The 20,104-nt window shown below is 42.7% G+C and overlaps 1 protein-coding gene across 1 annotated transcript in view; it reads right to left on the reverse strand.

Moving 5' to 3' along the window:
* Positions 1-7,918: 7,918 nt before the first annotated feature.
* The window catches only part of STEEP1 (STING1 ER exit protein 1), a 28,308-nt gene continuing 16,122 nt past the window's right edge, over positions 7,919-20,104 (reverse strand). Inside the window, exons 3-7 of the mRNA XM_003812624.5 lie at positions 16,193-16,234; positions 15,077-15,215; positions 13,229-13,318; positions 12,072-12,164; positions 7,919-10,532 (exon numbers count right to left, since the gene is read on the reverse strand). Coding sequence (XP_003812672.1) covers positions 10,470-10,532; positions 12,072-12,164; positions 13,229-13,318; positions 15,077-15,215; positions 16,193-16,234 — 427 coding nt within the window. The 3' untranslated portion in view covers positions 7,919-10,469. The remainder of the gene's footprint in view (positions 10,533-12,071; positions 12,165-13,228; positions 13,319-15,076; positions 15,216-16,192; positions 16,235-20,104) is intronic.

Below are 20,104 nucleotides of genomic sequence, written 5' to 3' on the forward strand. Positions count from 1 at the left end.
AGTGCAAAACTCCATCTCAAAAAAAGAAAATAAAATCGGATTGAGTTTTTGCTATTGAGTTTGAATTCCTTATACAGTCTGGATATTAACCCCTTGTCAGATGTAGAATTTGCAAATATTTTCTCCCATTATGTAGGTTATATCTTCACTCTGTGGACTGTTTCCTTTGGTGGACAGCTTTTTAGTTTGATGTAATCCTACTTGTCTATTTTTGCTTTTGAGTTCATATGAAAAAAAAAAAAAAAAAACCTTGCCCAGCCCAATGTCATAAAGCATTTCCCTTTTCTTCTAGCTGTTTCAGTTTCAGATCCTACATTTAAGCCTTTAATCCACTGGGTTATTTTTTGTATATGGTGAGAGAGAGGAGTCTGGTTTTATTCTTCTGCATATAGATATGCAGTTTTCCCAGCAACATTTATTGAAGAGACTGTCCTTTCCCTAATGTGTGTTATTGGCGCTTTTGTTGAAAATCTGTTGGCTATAGATGCGTGGATTTATTTCTGGGCTCACTATTCTGTTTCATTGATCGATGCATCCCAGCAACTCGGGAGGCTGAAACATGAGAGTTTCTTCAGCCTGGGAGGCAGAGATTACAGTGAGCTGAGATCGCGCCAATGCACTCCAGCGTGGGAGACAGAGTGCACTCCAGCGTGGGAGACAGAGTGAAACTGTCTCAAAAAAAAAAGCACCGATTCCATCTGGTTGTTTTCAAAAGGAAAAATTAATTGTATTTCTCTGAAAATGAAAATGACTGTTTTGGGAAACTCTAAGTTTACCATCCCTGGAGACTTTAAAGCAAAGGCTGGACCAGTATGTGTCTAGGAGGCTACACAGGAAATTCCCGCACACAAGAGAAGGTTAGAGGGTATGACATCTAAGGTCTTTTCTAAACTTCAGTGATGAAGATCCTGTGACTCTGAGTTTCTATAAATCCTATCATTGGGCCAGGCGCAGTGGCTCATGCCTGTAATCCCAGCACTTTGGGAGGCCGAGGCAGACAAATCACCCGAGGTCAGGAGTTTGAGACCAGCCAGGCCAACGTGGTAAAACTCCATCTCTACTAAAAATACAAAAATTAGCCGGGGGTGGTGGCACGCACCTGTAATCCCAGTTACTTGGGAGGGTGAGGCAGGAAAATCACTTGTACTCAGGAGGCGGAGGTTGCAGTGAGCCGAGATCGTGCCACCGCACTCCAGCCTGGGTGACAGAGTGAGACTCCATCTCAAAAAAATAAATAAATAAATCCTATTATTGTACTGCTTCTGCACCAGATCCCATTCCCTCCTGCCTACTCAAGTATATTGCTTCAGTTATTTTCTCTCTCCTGCATTATCAGTTTTTACTTCTCTCTTGGATTTTTCCTTATCAGCATTCAAATATACTGTTATTTCTCCCATCTTGAAAATACTGTTAATCTTACTTCCCCCTCCAAATACCACCCCCTTTCTCTTCTTCCCTTTCATAGCAAAACTCCAAAAAAAAAAGTACCTATATTCACTACCTCCAATTCCTCTTCTTTCATTGTCTCTTGAACTCAGTCCTGCTAGCCTTTCGCTTACGCCACTCCATTCAAACAGCTTGTAAAAGTCACCAATGACCTCCCCATTGCTAAATGCAGTGGTCATTTCCAAGTCCTCATCTTGTCTGTGGCATTTGGCAGATGATCATTTCCTCCTCCTTTAAACACAGGCTGGTCATTTGTCTATTTGCTCTCAGACTCATTCCCCGCTTCTCAAACTCCTGACCTCAAGTGATCCACTTGCCTCAGCCTCCCGAAGTTGCTGGGATTACAGGCGTGGGCCACCGTGCCTGGCCCCATTCCACTCTTCCCCTGCTCTGCTATGTGCAGCAGACAACATTTCCCAGGCTCCTTTCCCTCCTGACTTCCTGAGAGGTTTGGCCTGTGAATGGGAATCTTTGGCAGAAGACTGGAAAGCAAGAGAAGGGAAGAAGCCAGGGTATTTCCTCCCTTTCTCTCTGTTTTGAGCGTCATCTCCAGCATAGACTGTTATCTCTTCTGTGGCTCCCACTAGATAGTCACTCCCTCCATGGACCAAGCTCCTGCTGGGCTGGTGTTCCTGCTTCTGCTGGGTGGTCCTTGATCCCGGACTTGGGTAATACCACCTTCTGCTTTTGTCCCTCCAGCCCTAGAGGTGAAGTAGCTTCCTGCTGTTGCTAAATCTCTGGATCAATTCATCATCCCTTCCTGGGATTCTAAGGTCTTCTATCCCCTGAGTACCAGTTCCTCATGTTAAATTCTGTTTACAATTCTGAATATGTTTTGTTTTCTTTTTTTCTTTTTTAAAACGGTTGCTCGCTCTTGTTGCCCAGGCTGAAGTGCAATGGTGTGACCTTGGCTCACCACAACCTCCGCCTCCCGGGTTCAAGCAATTCTCCTGCCTCATCCTCCCGAGTAGCTGGGATCACAGGCATGCACCACCACGCCCGGCTAATTTTGTATTTTTAGTAGAGACGGGGTTTCTCCATGTTGGTCAGGCTGGTCTCGAACTCCCGACCTCAGGTGATCCACCTGCCTCGGCCTCCCAAAGTTGTTTTCTGTTTCCTTAACTGGACCTCGAGTCATGTAAAACACTTGCTTCTCTTCACTCTCAGTTTTACTCTGTCTTCATCCAACCTTAGTAGCCATTCCTTTGCAGTCTTTTTTGCTGATTTCTCCTCCTCTCTTGACCATTAAATGATGCCCCAGGACTCAATCCTTGGACTTATTCCCTTTGCTATCTGTATTTAGATCTTTGGCAATTTCATCCTGTCTCATGGCTTTAAGTAACATCTATATACTGACAACTCCCAAATTTATATTTCTAGCTAGCCCTTCCCAGTTGAGCTGACTACATATCCAACTGCCTACCTGACAACTCCACTTAGTCAACAGACATTTCAAACATAACATGTTCAAAACGGTGCTTGGCTTTCCCTTGAAAGCTGTTCTTCCCCATCTCAGTAAATGACACTTCAATTTGCCCAGTTATTCTAGCCACAATTGAGGAGTTATCCTTGATTCCCCTCTTCCCCTCACTTCTCACACCAAATCTATCACCCAGTCCTGATAGGAAAACCTCCAAAACACATCTCAAATCCATTCACTTTCTCCAATTCTTCTTTTACTACCCTGGTCCAACCATTCTCACCTCTCACCTGGACTACTGCCATGGTCTCCTAATTGGTCTCTCTGCTTCCATTCTGCCTCCCAAAAAGCCACTCTCCATGCAGCAGCTAGAATGGCTTTTTTTTTTTTTTTTTTGAGACAGAGCCTTGCTCTGTTGCCCAGGCTGGAGTGCAGTGGCACAATGTCGGCTCACTGCAGCCTCTGTCTCCCGGGTTCAAGCGATTCTCACGCCTCAGCCCCAGAGTAGGTGGGACTACATACAGGTGTGTGCCACCACACCCGGCTAATTTTTTTATTTTTAGTACAGGTGGGGTTTCACCATGTTGCCCAGGCTGGTCTTGAACTCCTGACCTCAAGTGATCTGCCTGCCTCAACCTCCCAAAGTGCCGGGATTATAAGCGTGAGCCACCGCACCCAGCCTCAAATGACTTTAAAACATAAATTGGCTGGGCACGGTGGCATATGTCTGTAATCCAGCACTTTGAGAGGACAAGGCAGGAGGATCACTTGAGCCCAGGAGTTCAAGACCAGCCAGGGCAACCTAGTGAGAAAAAAAGGACAGGACAGGACAGGACATGACAGGAAAAAGGGAAGGACAGGAAAAAGAAAAAGGAAAGGAAAGGAGGAATTTCTTTCTACAAAAAATAGAAAAAATTAGCCAGGCGTGGAAGCACGTGCCTGTAGTCCCAGCTACTACTTGGGAGGCTGACGTAGGAGGATTGCTTGAGCCCAGGAAGTTGGGGCTACAGTGAGCTATGATGGTGCCACTGCACTCCAGCCTGGGCAACAGAGACCCCATCTCAAAAAAAAGAAAAAAAAAACCTATAAATCATATCATGTTACTCCTCTGCTTAAAAGCCTTCAATCAATAACTTCTCACTGTATTTTTGAGAACCAAAATCCTTATTCAGGCCTGCAAGGCCCTACATGGCCTGGTTTCTGCTCACTCCTCTGACCTCGCCTCCTTCCACTTGCTTGCTTTCTCTTACTCACTACAACCTAGTCACACTGGCCTTATTTCTGTTTCTCCAACATGTAAACTTATTCCCTTTGTAGGGCCTTTGTCCTTTCTAATGCCATCATCACCTGGAACGCTTTCCCCTGATCCTTATATGGCTGGCTCATTCAGATCCTTCAGGTTTTATGTGGCTCATGTGTCCCCTCCTCAGAGCCCATCCTTGATTACTCATCACTCGCTATCATATCACACTATTTTCATGGATAATTTTCTTGTTCACTTGTTCATCTGTCACCCCTGCCCTCAGAATGTGAGCTGCTTTGTTCTCTACTATGCCCTCAGCTCCTAGTGCAATATCTGGCATATAATAGATACTCAATGTATACTAGTTGAATGACTAAAAGTAGATTAGCCTTAAGTAGGAAGAGGGGGATCTCTTCCTCTGAGATTTGAAAGAGAAAAAGATGGAGGCAGACACAACTAAGTGTGCCCTTAAGTTGTTGGTGCTTTGGAGATTCCTCTCTGGTCATCTACCAAGAGAGACAGCTTGCAGGGAGAGGCTTGAAGAAAGCAGCTGTAAACTGTTCCTTAGGGAAACAGGAGAGTTGCTGACCCAAAACATACATTAGGATTGACGAGCTGTGGTAAGAACCCATCTGACATTGGAACCATAAATTCACAGTGCCAAATATCCACTCATTGACAAGACATGAACACTCAACTATTTGGGTAAGAGATCAGACAAAACATATTGTAGGACTGATTCTAAATTGAGAGTTTGTAGGACAGATGTTATAGTTTTAAAAGAAGGTAAGATTTACAATAGCACCGGAAAAATGAAGTACTTAGGTATAAATTTAAACAAAATATCTGCAGGACCTATACACGAAAAAAATAACAAAACACTGGTGAAAGAAATCAAAGATCTAAACAAATGGAAAGTGGAAAGATACACTTTGCTCATGGGTTGGAAGATGTAATATTATTAAGATGTCAATTCTCCCCAACGTGATTTTTCGATTTTACACAATCCCAATCAAAATCCCAGAAAGAATACTGGAGATACCAACAAGCCAATTCTAAAATGTATACTGGAGGCCGGGAGCAGTGGCTCACACCTGTAATCCCAGCACTTTGGGAGGCTGAGGTGGGTAGATCACTTGAGGTCAATTCGAGACCAGCCTGGCCAACATGGTGAAACTCCATCTCTACTAAAAATACAAAAATTAGCCAGGCGTGGTAGCATACACCTGTAGTCCCAGCTACTCAGGAGGCTGAGGCAGGAGAATCTCTTGAACCTGGCAGGTGGAGGTTGCAGTGAGCTGAGATTATGCCACTGCACTCCAGCCTGGACGACAGAGCGAGACTCTGTCTCAAAAAAAAAAAAAAAAAAAAAAAAATTAACAACCACACAAAAAAATCAAATAATCTAATTTTAAAATGATCAAAAGAACTTGAATAGACATTTCTCTAAAGATGATATACAAATGGCCAACAAGCATATGAAAAAATGCTCAACAGCACTAATCATTAGAGAAATGAAAAAAAAAAAAAAAAGAACCTACAATGAGATATCACCTCACATCCATTAGGATGATTACTATTAAAAAAATAAAAATAAAAAAATAACAAGTGTTGGTGAGGATGTGGAGAAATTAGAGCCTTGGTGTATTGTTGATAACACTGTAAAATGTGGCCAGGCGCAGTGACTCACGCCTGTAATCCCAGCATTCTGGGAGGCTGAGGTGGGCAGATCACTTGAGGTCAGGAGTTTGAGACCAGCCTGGCCAACATGGTGAAACTCCATCTCTACTAAAAATACAAAAATGAGCTGGGCATAGTGGCACACACCTGTAATCCCAGCTACTTGGGAGGCTGAGGTGAGAGAATCACTTGAGCCCAGGAGGCAGAGGTTGCAGTGAGCTGAGATCGCACCACTGCACTCCAGCTTGGGTGACAGAGTGAGACTCGGTCTCAAAAACAAACAAAAAAAAATTGTAAAATGGTACAAGTGCTGTGGAAAACAGTATGTATGGAGGTGCCTCAAAAAATTAAAAATAGAACTACCAGCAATTTCACTTTTGGGTATATATCAGAATTGAAAGCAGGGTCTCAGAGATATTTGCACACTCATGTTCATTGTGCTACTATTCCACAATAGCAAGGGGTGGAAGCAACCCAAATGTCCATTGATGGATGAATGGATAAACAAAATGTGGTATACACATACAAGGGAACATTACTCAGCCTTAGAAAGGAAGGTGTTCTTCCTTTCTAATGATTCAACATTGAGGACATTATGCTAAGTGAAATAAGCCAGTCACAAAAAGTTAAATGTTGTATCATTCCACTTATATGAGATATCTAAAGTAGTCAAATTCATAAAAATACAAAGTAGAATGGTGGTTACCAGGGGTTGTGGGGAGAGAGAAAGGGGGAGTTGTTACTTAATAGGTATAGAGTTTCAGATTTACAACATGAAAAAGTTCTGGAAATCTGTATCACAACAATTCAAATATACTTAACACTACTGAACTACACAATTAAAAATGGTTAAGATGGGCCAGGCACGGTGGCTCACGCCTGTAATCGCAGCACTTTGGGAGGCCAAGGCGGGCAGATCACAAGGTCAGGAGTTCGAGACCAGCCTGGCCAACATGGAGAAACCTCATCTCTACTAAAAATACAAAAACTAGCCGGGCATAGTGGCAGGCGCCTGTAATCCCAGCTACTTGGGAAGCTGAGGCAGGAGAATCGCTTGAACCTGGGAGGCAGAGGTTGCAGTGAGCAGAGATTGCGCCATTGCACTCCGGCCTGGGCTATGACAGCAAAACTCCGTCTCAAAAAAAAAAAAAAAAAGAAAAAGAAAAAAAAGAAAGGTTAAGATGGTAAACTTTATGTGTTTTTTACCACAGTTTAAAAAAAAAAAAAAAGGAAAACAATATGTTCCACACCATCTGCCATTAGGGAAATGCAAATTAAAATTACAAGATACCATGAGGAAACTTTTGCAAATTGGAGACCAAGGAGACATGGGCAGAGTGACATGGAACCTAAAATGGCTCAGGCAACCTAGTTTTTTAAAAAGCTTTTCAATTTATCTTAAAAAATAAAGTGACATTTCCAAATGTCACTAATTAATAGAGAACATTTTGCAACATTTTAATGTTTTGTCATACTTGATAATTTGCAAAAACAAAAACATGATAAGACTCTCCAAAATGTCAACATGGCTCTTCATACCAACAGTAAAACGCTGTATTTCCTGTTAAAATATAAGTTAATAAAGAAAATAGAGAAACTAAATACTAACATATCATGTTATTTTAATAACTATTTAAAAATGAGGCGTGGTGGCTCACACCTGTAATCCCAGCACTTTGGGAGGCCGAGGCGGGCGGATCACGAGGTCAGGAGATCGAGACCATCCTGGCTAATGCGGTGAAACCCTGTCTCTACTAAAAAAAAAATACAAAAATTAGCTGGGCGTGGTGGCAGGTGCCTGCAGTCCCAGCTACTCGGGAGGCTGAGGCAGGAGAATGGCGTAAACCCGGGAGGCGGAGCTTGCAGTGAGCCGAGATCGTGCCACTGCACTCCAGTCTGGGCAACAGAGCGAGACTCCATCTCTTAAAAAAAAAAAAAAAAAAAAAAGAGTAAAACATAATCAAAAGCATATGCTTGCTTGGTGCTAATGACGTTTTACAGTCTTATAGATGAAGCAACATGCATAATTTCAACCAGATGTTGAAATGGTTTAGGATTAGTATCTAAAGACAAGTATTTCAGAAAATATGTAGAAAGGTAACCACACACTTGCTACAGGGGGTCCTCTATGCAACTGTCTTGACTTTGCACTTTATTTTTCAAAATGAAATTATAATCTGTTCTGAATAATATATATGTTTTAAGTTCATAGAGGGAGTTCAGCACAGTTAAGAGCTCAGGTTTTAGAGTCAGATTTTTGGCTTTATTGCTTACTGGGCTATAGGATCTTGAGAAACTTAAAACTCTCTGAGCCTCGGAGTACTCATTTCTAAAACAAGGATGGTAACAGTTAATCCTGTCCCGTAGGATGTCGTGTTGTTTAGATTAAGATAATACCTGTAAAGTGCTTTCCATGGCATCCAACACATAGTAAGTGCTCAATAAAAGGTAGCTAGTATTATTGTTGCTATTCTTACTACTATTTTTTCATTATTACTGTTAATAAAATAATCACCCTTCAAATCTAAAAACAAAATAAAATAGGTTTAGAGGAAGTGAGCACATGAGAGTAGCAAGGATAGGTTGTGGTCAGAGAGCAGAGTACTGGATTTCAGAGGCGGAGTGGATGACATCCAGGCTGTGGTATGGGAGTTTGTGGCTAAAGTGCAGGAAAGGTAAAGGTCACTGTCTGGAGTTGAGGTTAAGGAACTGTAAGGAGGTTATGGTTTGTCATCCACATGACGGTTAATTATCTCTCAGAATGAGGACGGGAAACAAGGTGGAGAGGAAGAATTGGTTGCAAAGACTTCACTGGATACAGGAAAATAACTGGGAAGAAGGTAACACAGCCCCATCCTGGGCCTTCCTGGGACCCCCATCCCTCTTTTTCCCAGTTCTTGCTAGCTCACATCTAACCTACTTTGCCTTGCAAATAAGGAGATCAGAAAAAAAGCAAAACAAACAAACAAACCAAACAAAAACAAAAACATACAAACAAAAAAAACCCTGCCCTACTATCCTACTATCATCTCCCAGTAGCACCTCATGAACCTGCCTTGGGCACCTACTAAGTGCAACTTTTTGTAGATAATACAAGAAGGTTAACATAACTCCTGTCCCAACACCTTTTAATACAGTTGAATGGATAAAAACATGGATACAAACACATGGATATAGGTATCACTGAAGCAGTGTGACATAAAATAACATCTATATATACAACACTCCTCTGCAAATAGCAAATGTAAAGTAGAAGATACCCAACAAATCATTTTGTTTATCTTGCTATCATTTCTTAATCTATAACGTCTCCCTCCCATGTATCCATGCAAGGAAGCAGTATCAGCTGCCCGACTAGAGGGTAGCTCCCTCCCTTGGGTTACTTTTTTTTTTTTTTTGTAGAGACAGAGTCTCACTCTGTCGCCCAGGCTGGAGTGCTGGAGTACAGTGGTGCAATCTCAGCTCACTGCAACCTCCACCTCCCGAGTTCAAGCAATTCTCCTGCCTCTGCCTCCCAAGTAGCCGTGACTACAGGGGTATGCCGCCACACCTGGCTAATTTCTTTTGTATTTTAGTAGAGACAGGGTTTCACCATGTTGCCCAGGCTGGTCTCAAACTCCTGAGCTCAGGCAATCTGCCCGCCTCTGCCTCCCAAAGTGCTAGGATTACAGGCGTGAGCCACCGTACCCGGCCACCCTTGGGTTACTTGAGACCCTACTTTCATTTGGATCTGAGCTGTCCTACCCACTCACTGCAATCTGGCTTTTCCTTCTTTGAGTATAAAGTCGATACGGGATGGCTCGCCTACAGCTTCAGTGTTTGAAGTAAAGAAAGCTTTATGCAGATTCTGGCTTTTAATGGGTCTCCTCTGACAGTAGAAAGATTCAAACCACAGCCAATTCCAAGAACCCTTCTAAGAACAGAGACAGAGTCACTTCAAAGGATCTGACTTGCTATACCTAAATATAATTCATGGTGCTTTTCCTATGACACACCATAATATTTTGTCCAAAAATCTTGCAACATGTTATTAATTTTGAAGAAAGAATAAAAGCAGCCACTTTAGAGACTGGAGACACTCAAGCACTCATCTATTCATAAAGTTTCTACACAGCTGAAGAAGTTTGCATCAAGTGGACAAAAAATAGTACAGAAAACCTAAATACAGAAAAATTCAGAAAACTCCATCTCCTAGAAAGCAGGGCAAGGCTGGGCACGGTGGCTCACTCCTGTAATCCCAGCACTTTGGGAGGCCAAGGTGGGTGGATCATTTGAGGTCAGGAGTTCGAGACCAGCCTGGCCAACATGGTGGAACCCGTCTCTACTAAAAATACAAAAATTAGCCAGGCGTGGTGGCACATGCCTGTAATCCCAGCTACTCAGGAGGCTGAGGCAGGAGAACTGCTTGAACCCGGGAGGCGGAGGTTGCAGTGAGCCGAGATCGCACCACTGCACTCCATCCTGGGCGAAAGAGCAAGACTTTGTCTCAAAAACAAAAAAAAAAGAAAGCAAGTTAAACGGACTCAGTTAAAGACCTCACTGAATGTAGGAGAATCAATGGGAAACAACGTAAAGCCTTCTGCTAGGGCATAAATAGGAATCCGTCTATGTAATCAAGAAATTACTTTGCCTCCTGATCTAAATGCTTGCCTCTAGTCTAGGGCTCAGAAAAAGGCCTGGTTATTTGAACTGGTTGTCAATCAAGGTCCCCTTCATTTTCGCTTTCTTGGCTTCCAATTCAGCCTAGAAAGAAAAAAAAAGCATATGTCTTGATACATGACATGAAATTATTTTCCTTCCTTATTCTAACCAACCCAAACACTCTCCCTTAATGTTCATTTAGTGTACAAACTAGAATCATGGTTCCCAAATCATTATATACCTCTAACATCTACTTTCCAACCTTTCTGATGTTATAGCACAGACACAAAAAATGCTATTTGTAGGCAAAATGGGCAAAAAGACAAGGCTGTGGCCACAGGAAATCAGCACAGGGATTCCAGCAGCCCCAGCGCCCCCCACGGGCTGAGGGAACCAATACTGTGGCATACCAGTATGCTATTCTTGGCAGAACAGGAAGAACATCATTCTACAACAGTGCTACTTAAAGTTATATGGTCTATGAAGTATTTGTTATTGGTCCACGCAAAATATGTACAAAAATGGATAGTAAGCATTTAGAAGCTTTTATAGCAATTTGACACAATAGTAATTTTTAAAATCTGATAAAAATTGAGACAATTCATTTTTATTGTATTTTATAAATTACAAATCTGTTCATGGAAATTTGAAAAAAGGAAAGCAGTGGTCTTTCTGCCTTTGAAAGGTTGAGAAGCACTGTTCTAAACGACTATGGCAAGGTAAAGCAGCTCCCAGGACCCACCACTTCTGTCACCAAAAACTCACTACAGACACAAAGAGACTGGTATACCTTTGGATGAGACACCAACATAGTGATATCTGATTTTGATGAAATATTTTAAGTAATTGTCAAAAAAAATATATATAGGCACCATCATACACAGATCCATATGCTGTAAGATGAGCCCATGAATAGTGCAGAAAACCACCAGTGCTTTAAGAAGCAATGACCAGCCCCAATCCTGGTACTACCAAGGTAGCCCTATCATGTGCCATTACATCCTGGGACAACGTCCAGAAACCCTGACCTTTAACTCCTGATCTTGGACCACAAGAAGCAGATTAAAATATCATCCTGGCCTGGCGTGGTGGCTCACGCCTGAAATCCCAGCACTTTGGGAGCCCGAGGCGGGCGGATCACCTGAGGTCAGGAGTTCGAGACCAGCCTGGCCAACATGGTGAAACCCCATCTCTACTAAAAATACAAAAATTAGCCAGGCGTGGTGGCACGTGCCTGTAGTCCCAGCTACTCAGGAGGCTGAGGCAGGAGAATCCCTTGAACCCGGGAGGCGGAGGTTGCAGTGAGCTGAGACCACGCCACGGCACTCCAGCCTGGGCGACAAAGTGAGATTCCAGCTCCAAAATAAATAAATAAATAAAATAAAAATAAAATACAGAAAATAAAATATCATCCTAGTTAGGGCTATAACAAGTATCATCATTTAAGGCCTAGATCCTGGGGTCACTACTACAGAGTAGGGTATACTGACAGTCACAGACCAGGGTTATAAAACTGGCAGCCAACTACTCTAAAACCTCCCAACAGATTTCCTAAAAGATTTCCCTGCCTGCTGAAAGGTCTTTCAGACCAAGACATCCAAATGATAGGGCCCCAGCACCTTGCTACCCCTTGCTACTCACCAGCTCTTGCAGTCGCCTCTTGCTCATGCCTTTGCGCTCCAGCTGTTTTTCAATCACTTTGGCATTCTGTGCATATGAGTCAGCAACTTCCCTCTGAAGGAAAAAAGGAGCATCCTTAAACCGGAAGTCTCACCAAGGAATAACAACAAAGACGTTAAGTCATAATGTATACTACTCAAATCATGAAATCATGACTAAAATGGCAGGACTCTGTTCCTTTTCCATTCTCCATCTTTTCAGTAATCCAGGAGCACTTAGGGTATTTTGTTTGATTGTTTGTTTGTTTGTTTTGAGACAGAGACTGACTCTGTTGCCCAGGCTGGAGTGCAGTAGCACAATCTTGGCTCACTGCAACCTCCACCTCCTGGGTTCAAGTGATTCTTCAGTAGCATTTACGTTTTAACCAAAACATATGTAAAACAGCAGATGACATCTTGCCATCAATATCGTTATACTGAAGAACCATAAAGGTAACTGCTACTACTACTGAGGACAGACTCACAAACCACGAGTTGGGCTGGAAGAAAACTGAAATCTTTCAGTCCAGTAGTTTCTCAAATTAAGAGGGATGAGGACTTTGCCCTCTAAGGCATCTCTAAAAATAGCATGGGGGAAAAAATCACTGATCTCATCCAACTCCTTCGTTTTCATTTTACAGATGTCCCTGAGATTCAAGGAAACAGGAACTGGCTCATTGTCAGAGTTTCTCTTCTTTTCTTTTTTTTTTTTTTTTTTTTTGAGACAGAGACCCGCTCTGTCCCCAGGCTGGAGTGCAGTGGCGCAATCTCGGCTCACTGAAGCCTCCACCTCCCGGGTTCAAGCGATTCTCATGCCTCAGCCTCCCGAGTAGCTGGGATTACAGGCGCTCACCAACACGCCCGGCTAATTTTTTGTATTTTTAGTAGAAACGGGGTTTCACCATGTTGGCCAGGCTGGTCTTGATCTCCTGACCTTATGATCCGCCCGTCTCAGTCTCCCAAACTGCTGGGATTACAGGCATGAGCCACCACGCCCAGCCCATAGTTTCTTACCAGCAGAGCAGGGTCTAAAAGTGAAGTCTCTAATATTTCCACTACTCCAAGGCTCCCGCTCTAGAGTCCCCTTTCCTCGTACCCTTCTCCCCAAATTCCAGTTTCCTTAAGACCAGAGACACTTACAGCCTCAATCTCCTCTTCCTCTTCATCAATGGTAGACACGGTGACAGAACTGAACTTGCCCATGTCTTTGGTCCGTTTGGTCATCATCACCTGGAGTGGCAGGCAACAAGAAGTCAGTCCGGTTCACCAAAACAGGATCCATGAGCCGTGAGTGTGTGCGCACACGCCTGTGTGAGGGGCTGTGGGTATTGGGGGAAACACTACCTCTTTAGGACAGGATGACCTATTTAAAAGTGCCAATGTTTTTATTTACATATTTTTCTAACATTTGCCGTCAAAGGCTCTTATTTTTTTTTAATTTACTTTATTTTTCTGAAATAGCGTCTCACTCTGCTGCCCAGGCTGGAATACAGTGGCACAATCATAGCTCACTGCAACCTCAAACTCCTGGGCTCAAGTGATCTTCCTGCCTCAACCTCCCACGTAGCTAGGATTACAGGCACATGCCCCCACGCCTGGCTAATTTTACATTTTTGTAGAGACTGGGTCTCGCAAAAAAAAAAAAAAAAAAAAAGAAGGACAGAAGGTATAAAAAAGCATCCTTAACGCTTAACGTCTCAGGCTTGTATCCAACTCCTGGCCTCAGGCAATCCTCCTGCCTCGGCCTCCCAAAGTGCTAGGATTACAGGCGAGAGACACTATGCATGGTCCATCATGGGTTCTTAAAATTTATTTTTAATTACTTTTTTTTTTTTGAGATGGAGTCTCACTCTTGCTGCCCAGCCTGAAGGGCAATGGTGCGATGTCGGCTCCGTAACCTCCGCCTCCTGGGTTCAAGCGATTCTCCTGCCTCAGCCTCCTGAGTAGCTGGGATTACAGGCATGCACCACCATGCCCAGCTAATTTTGTATTTTTAGTAGAGACGGGATTTCTCCATGTTTGTCAGGCCGGTCTCGAACTCCTGACCTCAGGTGATCCGCCCACCTCGGCCTCCCAAAGTGCTGGGATTACAGGAGTGAGCCACTGCACCCGGCCAATTAATTTTTTTTAAGAGACAGGGTCTTACTGTCACCCAGGCTGGAGTGCAGTGGCACAATCATAGCTGACTGTAACCTCAAACTCCTGGGCTAAAGTGATCCTCCCACCTCAGTCTCCTGAATAGCTAGAACTATAGGTGAATACCATCACACCCAGCCAATTTACTTTTTTTTGTAGAGATAGGGTCTCGCCATGCTGCCCAGGCTGGTCTCAAACTCCTGGCCTCAAGTGATCCTCCCACTTCTGCCTCCCAAAGTGCTGGGATTACAGGCATGAGCCACCATGCCCAGCTTGGAATATATTTTTTAATTAGCCTAATTCATTGTTTTTAATTGTTCAAAAAAAACATTTGTAAAATAACACATGATATCTCTCCATAAAAAGAAGAAAATTTGAAGGAAATTAATGTGAGTAAAAACCATACAATTTCTAACCTTACTCATGAGGCAACTGTAGGAAAGAGAGAACACATAACAGGTGTTACAATTACGTAGCATCTGTTTATACACAAAAATGGCACCCGATTAATAAAGAATGCATCCATATACATGCTTGAGGGGATGAATACCCCATTTTCCATGATGTGATTACACATTGCATACCTGTATCAAAATATCTCATGTACCCCATAAATATGTGCATCTATATACCCCCCAAATCGTTTTTAACTTTTAAAAAATAAAAATAAAGTATAAGAATATATCCATAAAGAAAAAAGAAAAAGAAATAAAATAAGAAAAAGACAAAAAAAGCAAAAGAAATAAAAAGAATACATCCATAAAGAGCAGTTTCTCATCACTATAATCTTATTTCAAAACATGAGCTAAATCTAGAGCTATATTAAGCAGTCTCTCCTTCAATGGTAATTACCTTCTTAGGAGGCTCTTGTTTCTGAGTATATATGTTCGTTTTCCCAAAGCCCTGGCCAAACTTGACTACTGCTCCATCCACAATGAAGGTAACAGGAGCATTCTTTGGCTGGGATTGGTAGAAGAGCGGCAGTCCACACCTGCAATGACACAGTGAATTTCTGCGAGGTCTCATAATCCAAATTCCCAAAACAGCAATTTGCAAAGTGTGCTTAGACTCTGGGAATATTTCTGTTTGTGGCATAAACTAATGACTGGCTCTTCTCAGTGTTTCCCAAAACTACCTCTACCTGATAAGAATCACTTAGGCCGGGCGTGGTGGCTCACGCCTGTAATCTCAGCACTTTGGGAGGCCGAAGCAGGTGGATCACCTGAGATCAGGAGTTCAAGACCAGCCTGGCCAACATGGCAAAACCCCATCTCTACTCAAAATACAAAAATTAGCCAGGCATGGTGGCAGGTGCCTGTAATCCCAGCTACTCAGGAGGTTGACACGGGAGAATTGCTTGAACCCGGGAGGTGGAGGTTGCAGTGAGTGGAAATCACGCCACTGCACTCCAGCCTGGGCAACAAGAGCAAGACTCTGTCTCAAAAAAAAAATTCATTTTTCTGGCCAGCTGGTCAAAGATACAACTTTGACTAGCCTCTTTGGGGAACATATTGGTATTTGTGCATAGTTGAAGTCTGAAGGCAGTTGATATTATAAGGATAAAGACATAATGGGGGTCGGACGAGGTGGCTCAGGCCTGTAATCCCAGCAGTTTTGGAGGCTGAGGTGGGCGGATGAACTCAGGTCAGGAGTTCGAGACCAGCCTGACCAACATGTCGAAACCCTGTCTCTACTAAAAATACAAAAATTAGCCAGGCATGGTGGCATGTGCCTGTAATCCCAGCTACTAGAGAGGCTGAGGCAGGAGAATCACTTAAACCCAGGAGGCAGAGGTTGCGGTGACCTGAGATTGCACCACTGCACTCCAGCCTGGGCGACAGAGCAAGACTCTGTCTCAAAAAAAAAAAAAAAAAGACATAATGGAGAGTTGTATCCAAATAATTATTTTCCTAACACATTATGCCTCTACTTGCCTATGCTTGGAGAAACCACATTGTTAATACTTACTTTGCACATTTCTTCCGGTACTGTCGTTCAATGCCTTCAGGTCTGCACAGAAAATGGAAGTTAAAAAATAAAAAGATATGAACAAATCTCATTATGTATCAACCTTACTATCCCATTTCTTCAAACGCTAAGAGGCCCTTTCAAAAGTTTTCATTTGGGGGCCAGGCACGGTGGCTCACGCCTGTAATCACAGCACTCTGGGAGGCTGAGGCGGGCGGATCACCTGAGGTCAGGAGTTCGAGACCAGCCTCAACATGGGGAAACCCCGTCTCTACTAAAAATACAAAATTAGCCGGGCGCAGTGGTGCATGCCTATAATCTCAGCTACTCGGGAGGCTGAGGCAGGAGAATTGCTTGAACCTGGGAGGCGGAGGTTGCGGTGAGCCGAGAGCCAGCCGTTGCACTCCAGCCTGGGCAACAAGAGTGAAACTCCGTCTCAAAAAAAAAAAAAGTTTTCATTTCATAGGTCAACTCATTGGTTCAACATTCCTCCCTTCCTGCAACAAACATTTATGGAGCCCCTGATACAGGTCAGGTATCTCCCTGACAAAGGAAGAGGAAGAGGAGGAGCAGTGTAGTCATAATCATAGGTAGCAATAGTAGTTGTAGTAATAACAACAACAATAATAGCGGCAACCACTTATAAACCCTTTACTATGTGCCAAGAGCTATTCTAAAGTATATATGTATTAACTCGGCTGGGCACGGTGGCTCACGCCTGCAATCCTAGCACTTTGGGAGGCCCAGGTGGGTGGATCATTTGAGGTAAGGAGTTCGAGACTATCCTGGCCAACATGGGGAAACCCCGTCTCTACTAAAAATATAAAAATTAGCTGGGCGTGGTGGCGGATGCCTGTAATCCCAGCTACTCAGGAGGCTGAGGCAGGAGAATCACCTGAACCTGGAAGGCAGAGGCTGCAGTGAGCCGAGTTCACGCCACTGCACTCCAGCCTGGGTGACGGAACGAGACTCCATCTCAAAAAAAAAAAAAAAAAAGTATACATGTATTAACTCATTTAATCCTTACAACAACTGTGAGATAGGTCATATTATTATTCCCACTTTATGAATGAAGAACCTAGGCCCACAGAGTTTACATGGCTTGCCCAAAGTCGTGGAGCTAGGAAGCAGAGGTTGAATTTAAGCCCAGGCAGTCAAGCTCAAGAGCCCACGCAATACCACCTTAGACACCAAGTCATATACACAAGGACTCAATTCCACCCACATGGCTGTTTAACAGAAACCTGGGACTCATCCTTGATTCTTCTCTTCCCCTCATCTCCCACACTTACTTCATCAGCAAATTCTATGGATTTTTATCTCCAAGAAAAGACCTTGAATCTGTCTGCTTGTCTCCACGTTCCTGCCACTATCTTAGCCTACACCACCATTATCAACTCCCTGGACGACTGTAACAACAGGTCCTGACTGGTCTCCTCACTTCCCCTCCCCTTGTTTCAACTTTGTAATAGGCAATATATGCATATGGTATACATAAGAGTATAAAACAAAAAATATCTTCCCTACTCATCCTCCACCCACCCAGTTCCCTTCCCCAGAGGCAAATACTGTTTCTGGTTTCTTCTGTTCATCCTAGAGATAGCTGATGCATATATAAGCAAAGAACTCTGACTGGTACATAAAGAAAATATTTTTTTTCCTTTTTTAGACAAATGTACGCTGTTCTCTACTTTTGTTCACTTAAAAATATAACTTGGTTAAATATATATATATATTCCATATCAATAGATAAAGAGTTACTTCATTCTTTACAAGGACCGCATTGTATTCCTTTGTATAGATGAACCAAAATGTCTTTTACGTGTTGGACAAATTCCTAGAAGTGTGTACATTTTAAATTCTGGTAGATGCTGCCAAATTTCTCTCTATAGAAGTTGAACCAATTTAGACTCACACTACCAATATACTGAGAGTTCCTGTTTCCCTACAGTCTCACCAACACTGGATGCCATTAAATTGCATCACTGCCATTCTCACATGTGAAAAATGGAATCTTTTAATTTGTATTTCTTTTTTTAGGAGTAAAGTTACACATCTTTTCATATATTTAATAGTCATTTGCATTTTCTTTGTTTTGAACTGTTAGTTCATGTCCTTTGTTTATTCAGTTACCTTTTAATTTTATATTAAGGAAACTTGCAATAATTAAGGGGCCTTGTTTATTCTCTAGTTTGTCATTTGTCTTTGACTTTTTCCATCATGTGGAAATTTTAGGTTTTTCTGTGGTCAAACCAATCTTCTTTTCTCACATAATAATTCATACAATTCAATAGCAAATAAATAAATAACCTGATTTTTTAAATGGGCAATGGACCTGAACAGACATTTCTCCAAGACATACAAATGGCCAACAGGTATATGAAAAGACTAATCATCAGGGAAATGCAAATCAATACCATAATGAGGGCCGGATGTGGTAGCTCACACCTGTAATGCCAGCACTTTGGGAGGCCGAGGCGGGCAGATCACTTGAGGCCAGCAGTTCAAGACCAGCCTGGCCAACATGGTAAAACCCCGTCTCTACTAAAAATACAAAAATTAGCTGGGTGTTGTGACACATGCCTGTAATCCCAGCTACTTGGGAGGCTGACAGGATAATCGCTTGAACCTGGGAGGCAGAGGTTGCAGTGAGCCAAGATTGTGTCACTGCACTCCGGCCTGGACAACAGAGCAAGACCCTGTCTCAAACAAACAAACAAACAAACAAACAAAAAAACCATAATGAGATATCCTCTCATTCCAGTTAGAATGGCTATTATCAAAAAGACAAGGCTAGGTGCAGTGGCTCACGCCTGTAATCCCAGCACTGTGGGAGGCCGAGGCAGGCGGATCACAAGGTCAGGAGATCGAGACCATCCTGGCCAACACGGTGAAACCCCATCTCTACTAAGATACAAAAAATTAGCCAGGCATGGTGGCATGCGCCTGTAGTCCCAGCTACTAGGGAGGATGAGGCAGGGGAATCACTTGAACTCGGGAGGTAGAGGTTGCAGTGAACCGAGACTGCACCACTGCACTCCAGCCTGGTGACAGAGTAAGACTCTGTCTCAAAAGAAAAAAAAAAAAGACAAAAATTAAATGTTAGGGAGGATGTGGAGAAAAGGGAACCCTTATACACTGCTAGTGAAAATGTAAATTAGTACAGCCATTATGGAACACAGTATGGGAGATTCCTCAGAAAATTATAGCACTACCCTATGAGCCAGCAATCCCACTTCTTGGTATATATCCAAAGGAAATGAGTTCAGTATCTCAAAGAGATATGTGCACTCTCATGCTCATTGCAGCATTATTCACAACAGCCAAGATACGGAAGCAACCTAAATGTCTATCAATGGCTAAATGGATAAAGAAAAGGTGGCACGCACGCACACATGCACACACAACAGAACATTATTCAGCCTTATGAAAAGAAGGAAATCCTGCCATTTGTGATAATATGGATGGACTTGGAGGACATTATGCTAAATGAAATAAGCCAAACACAGAAAGACAAATACTACATGATCTCACTTGTTTGTGGAATCCAAAATAGTCAAACTCATAGAAGCAGAGAGTAGAATGGTGATTGCCAGGGGCTGAAGGTGGAGGAAATGGGAGGTTGTTGTCCAACGGATATAAAGTTTCTGTTATGCAAGATGAGTAAGTTTTGGAGATCTAATGTACAGCATCATAACTATAGTTAACAATACTGTATTGTACATTCTAAATTTTTTAAGTATCCTCACTACCTACACACACAAAGAAAATGGTAACTGTGAGGTGATAGATACATTAATGAGCTTAATTGTGGTGATCATTTCACAGTGTATATGTATATCAAAATATCAAGCTGTATCCCTTAAACATATACAATTTTTGTCAATTATACCTCAATAAAGCTAAAAAAAT

This window comes from Pan paniscus, chromosome X, assembly GCF_029289425.2.
Source record: "Pan paniscus chromosome X, NHGRI_mPanPan1-v2.0_pri, whole genome shotgun sequence".
Taxonomy (NCBI): Eukaryota; Metazoa; Chordata; class Mammalia; order Primates; family Hominidae; genus Pan; species Pan paniscus.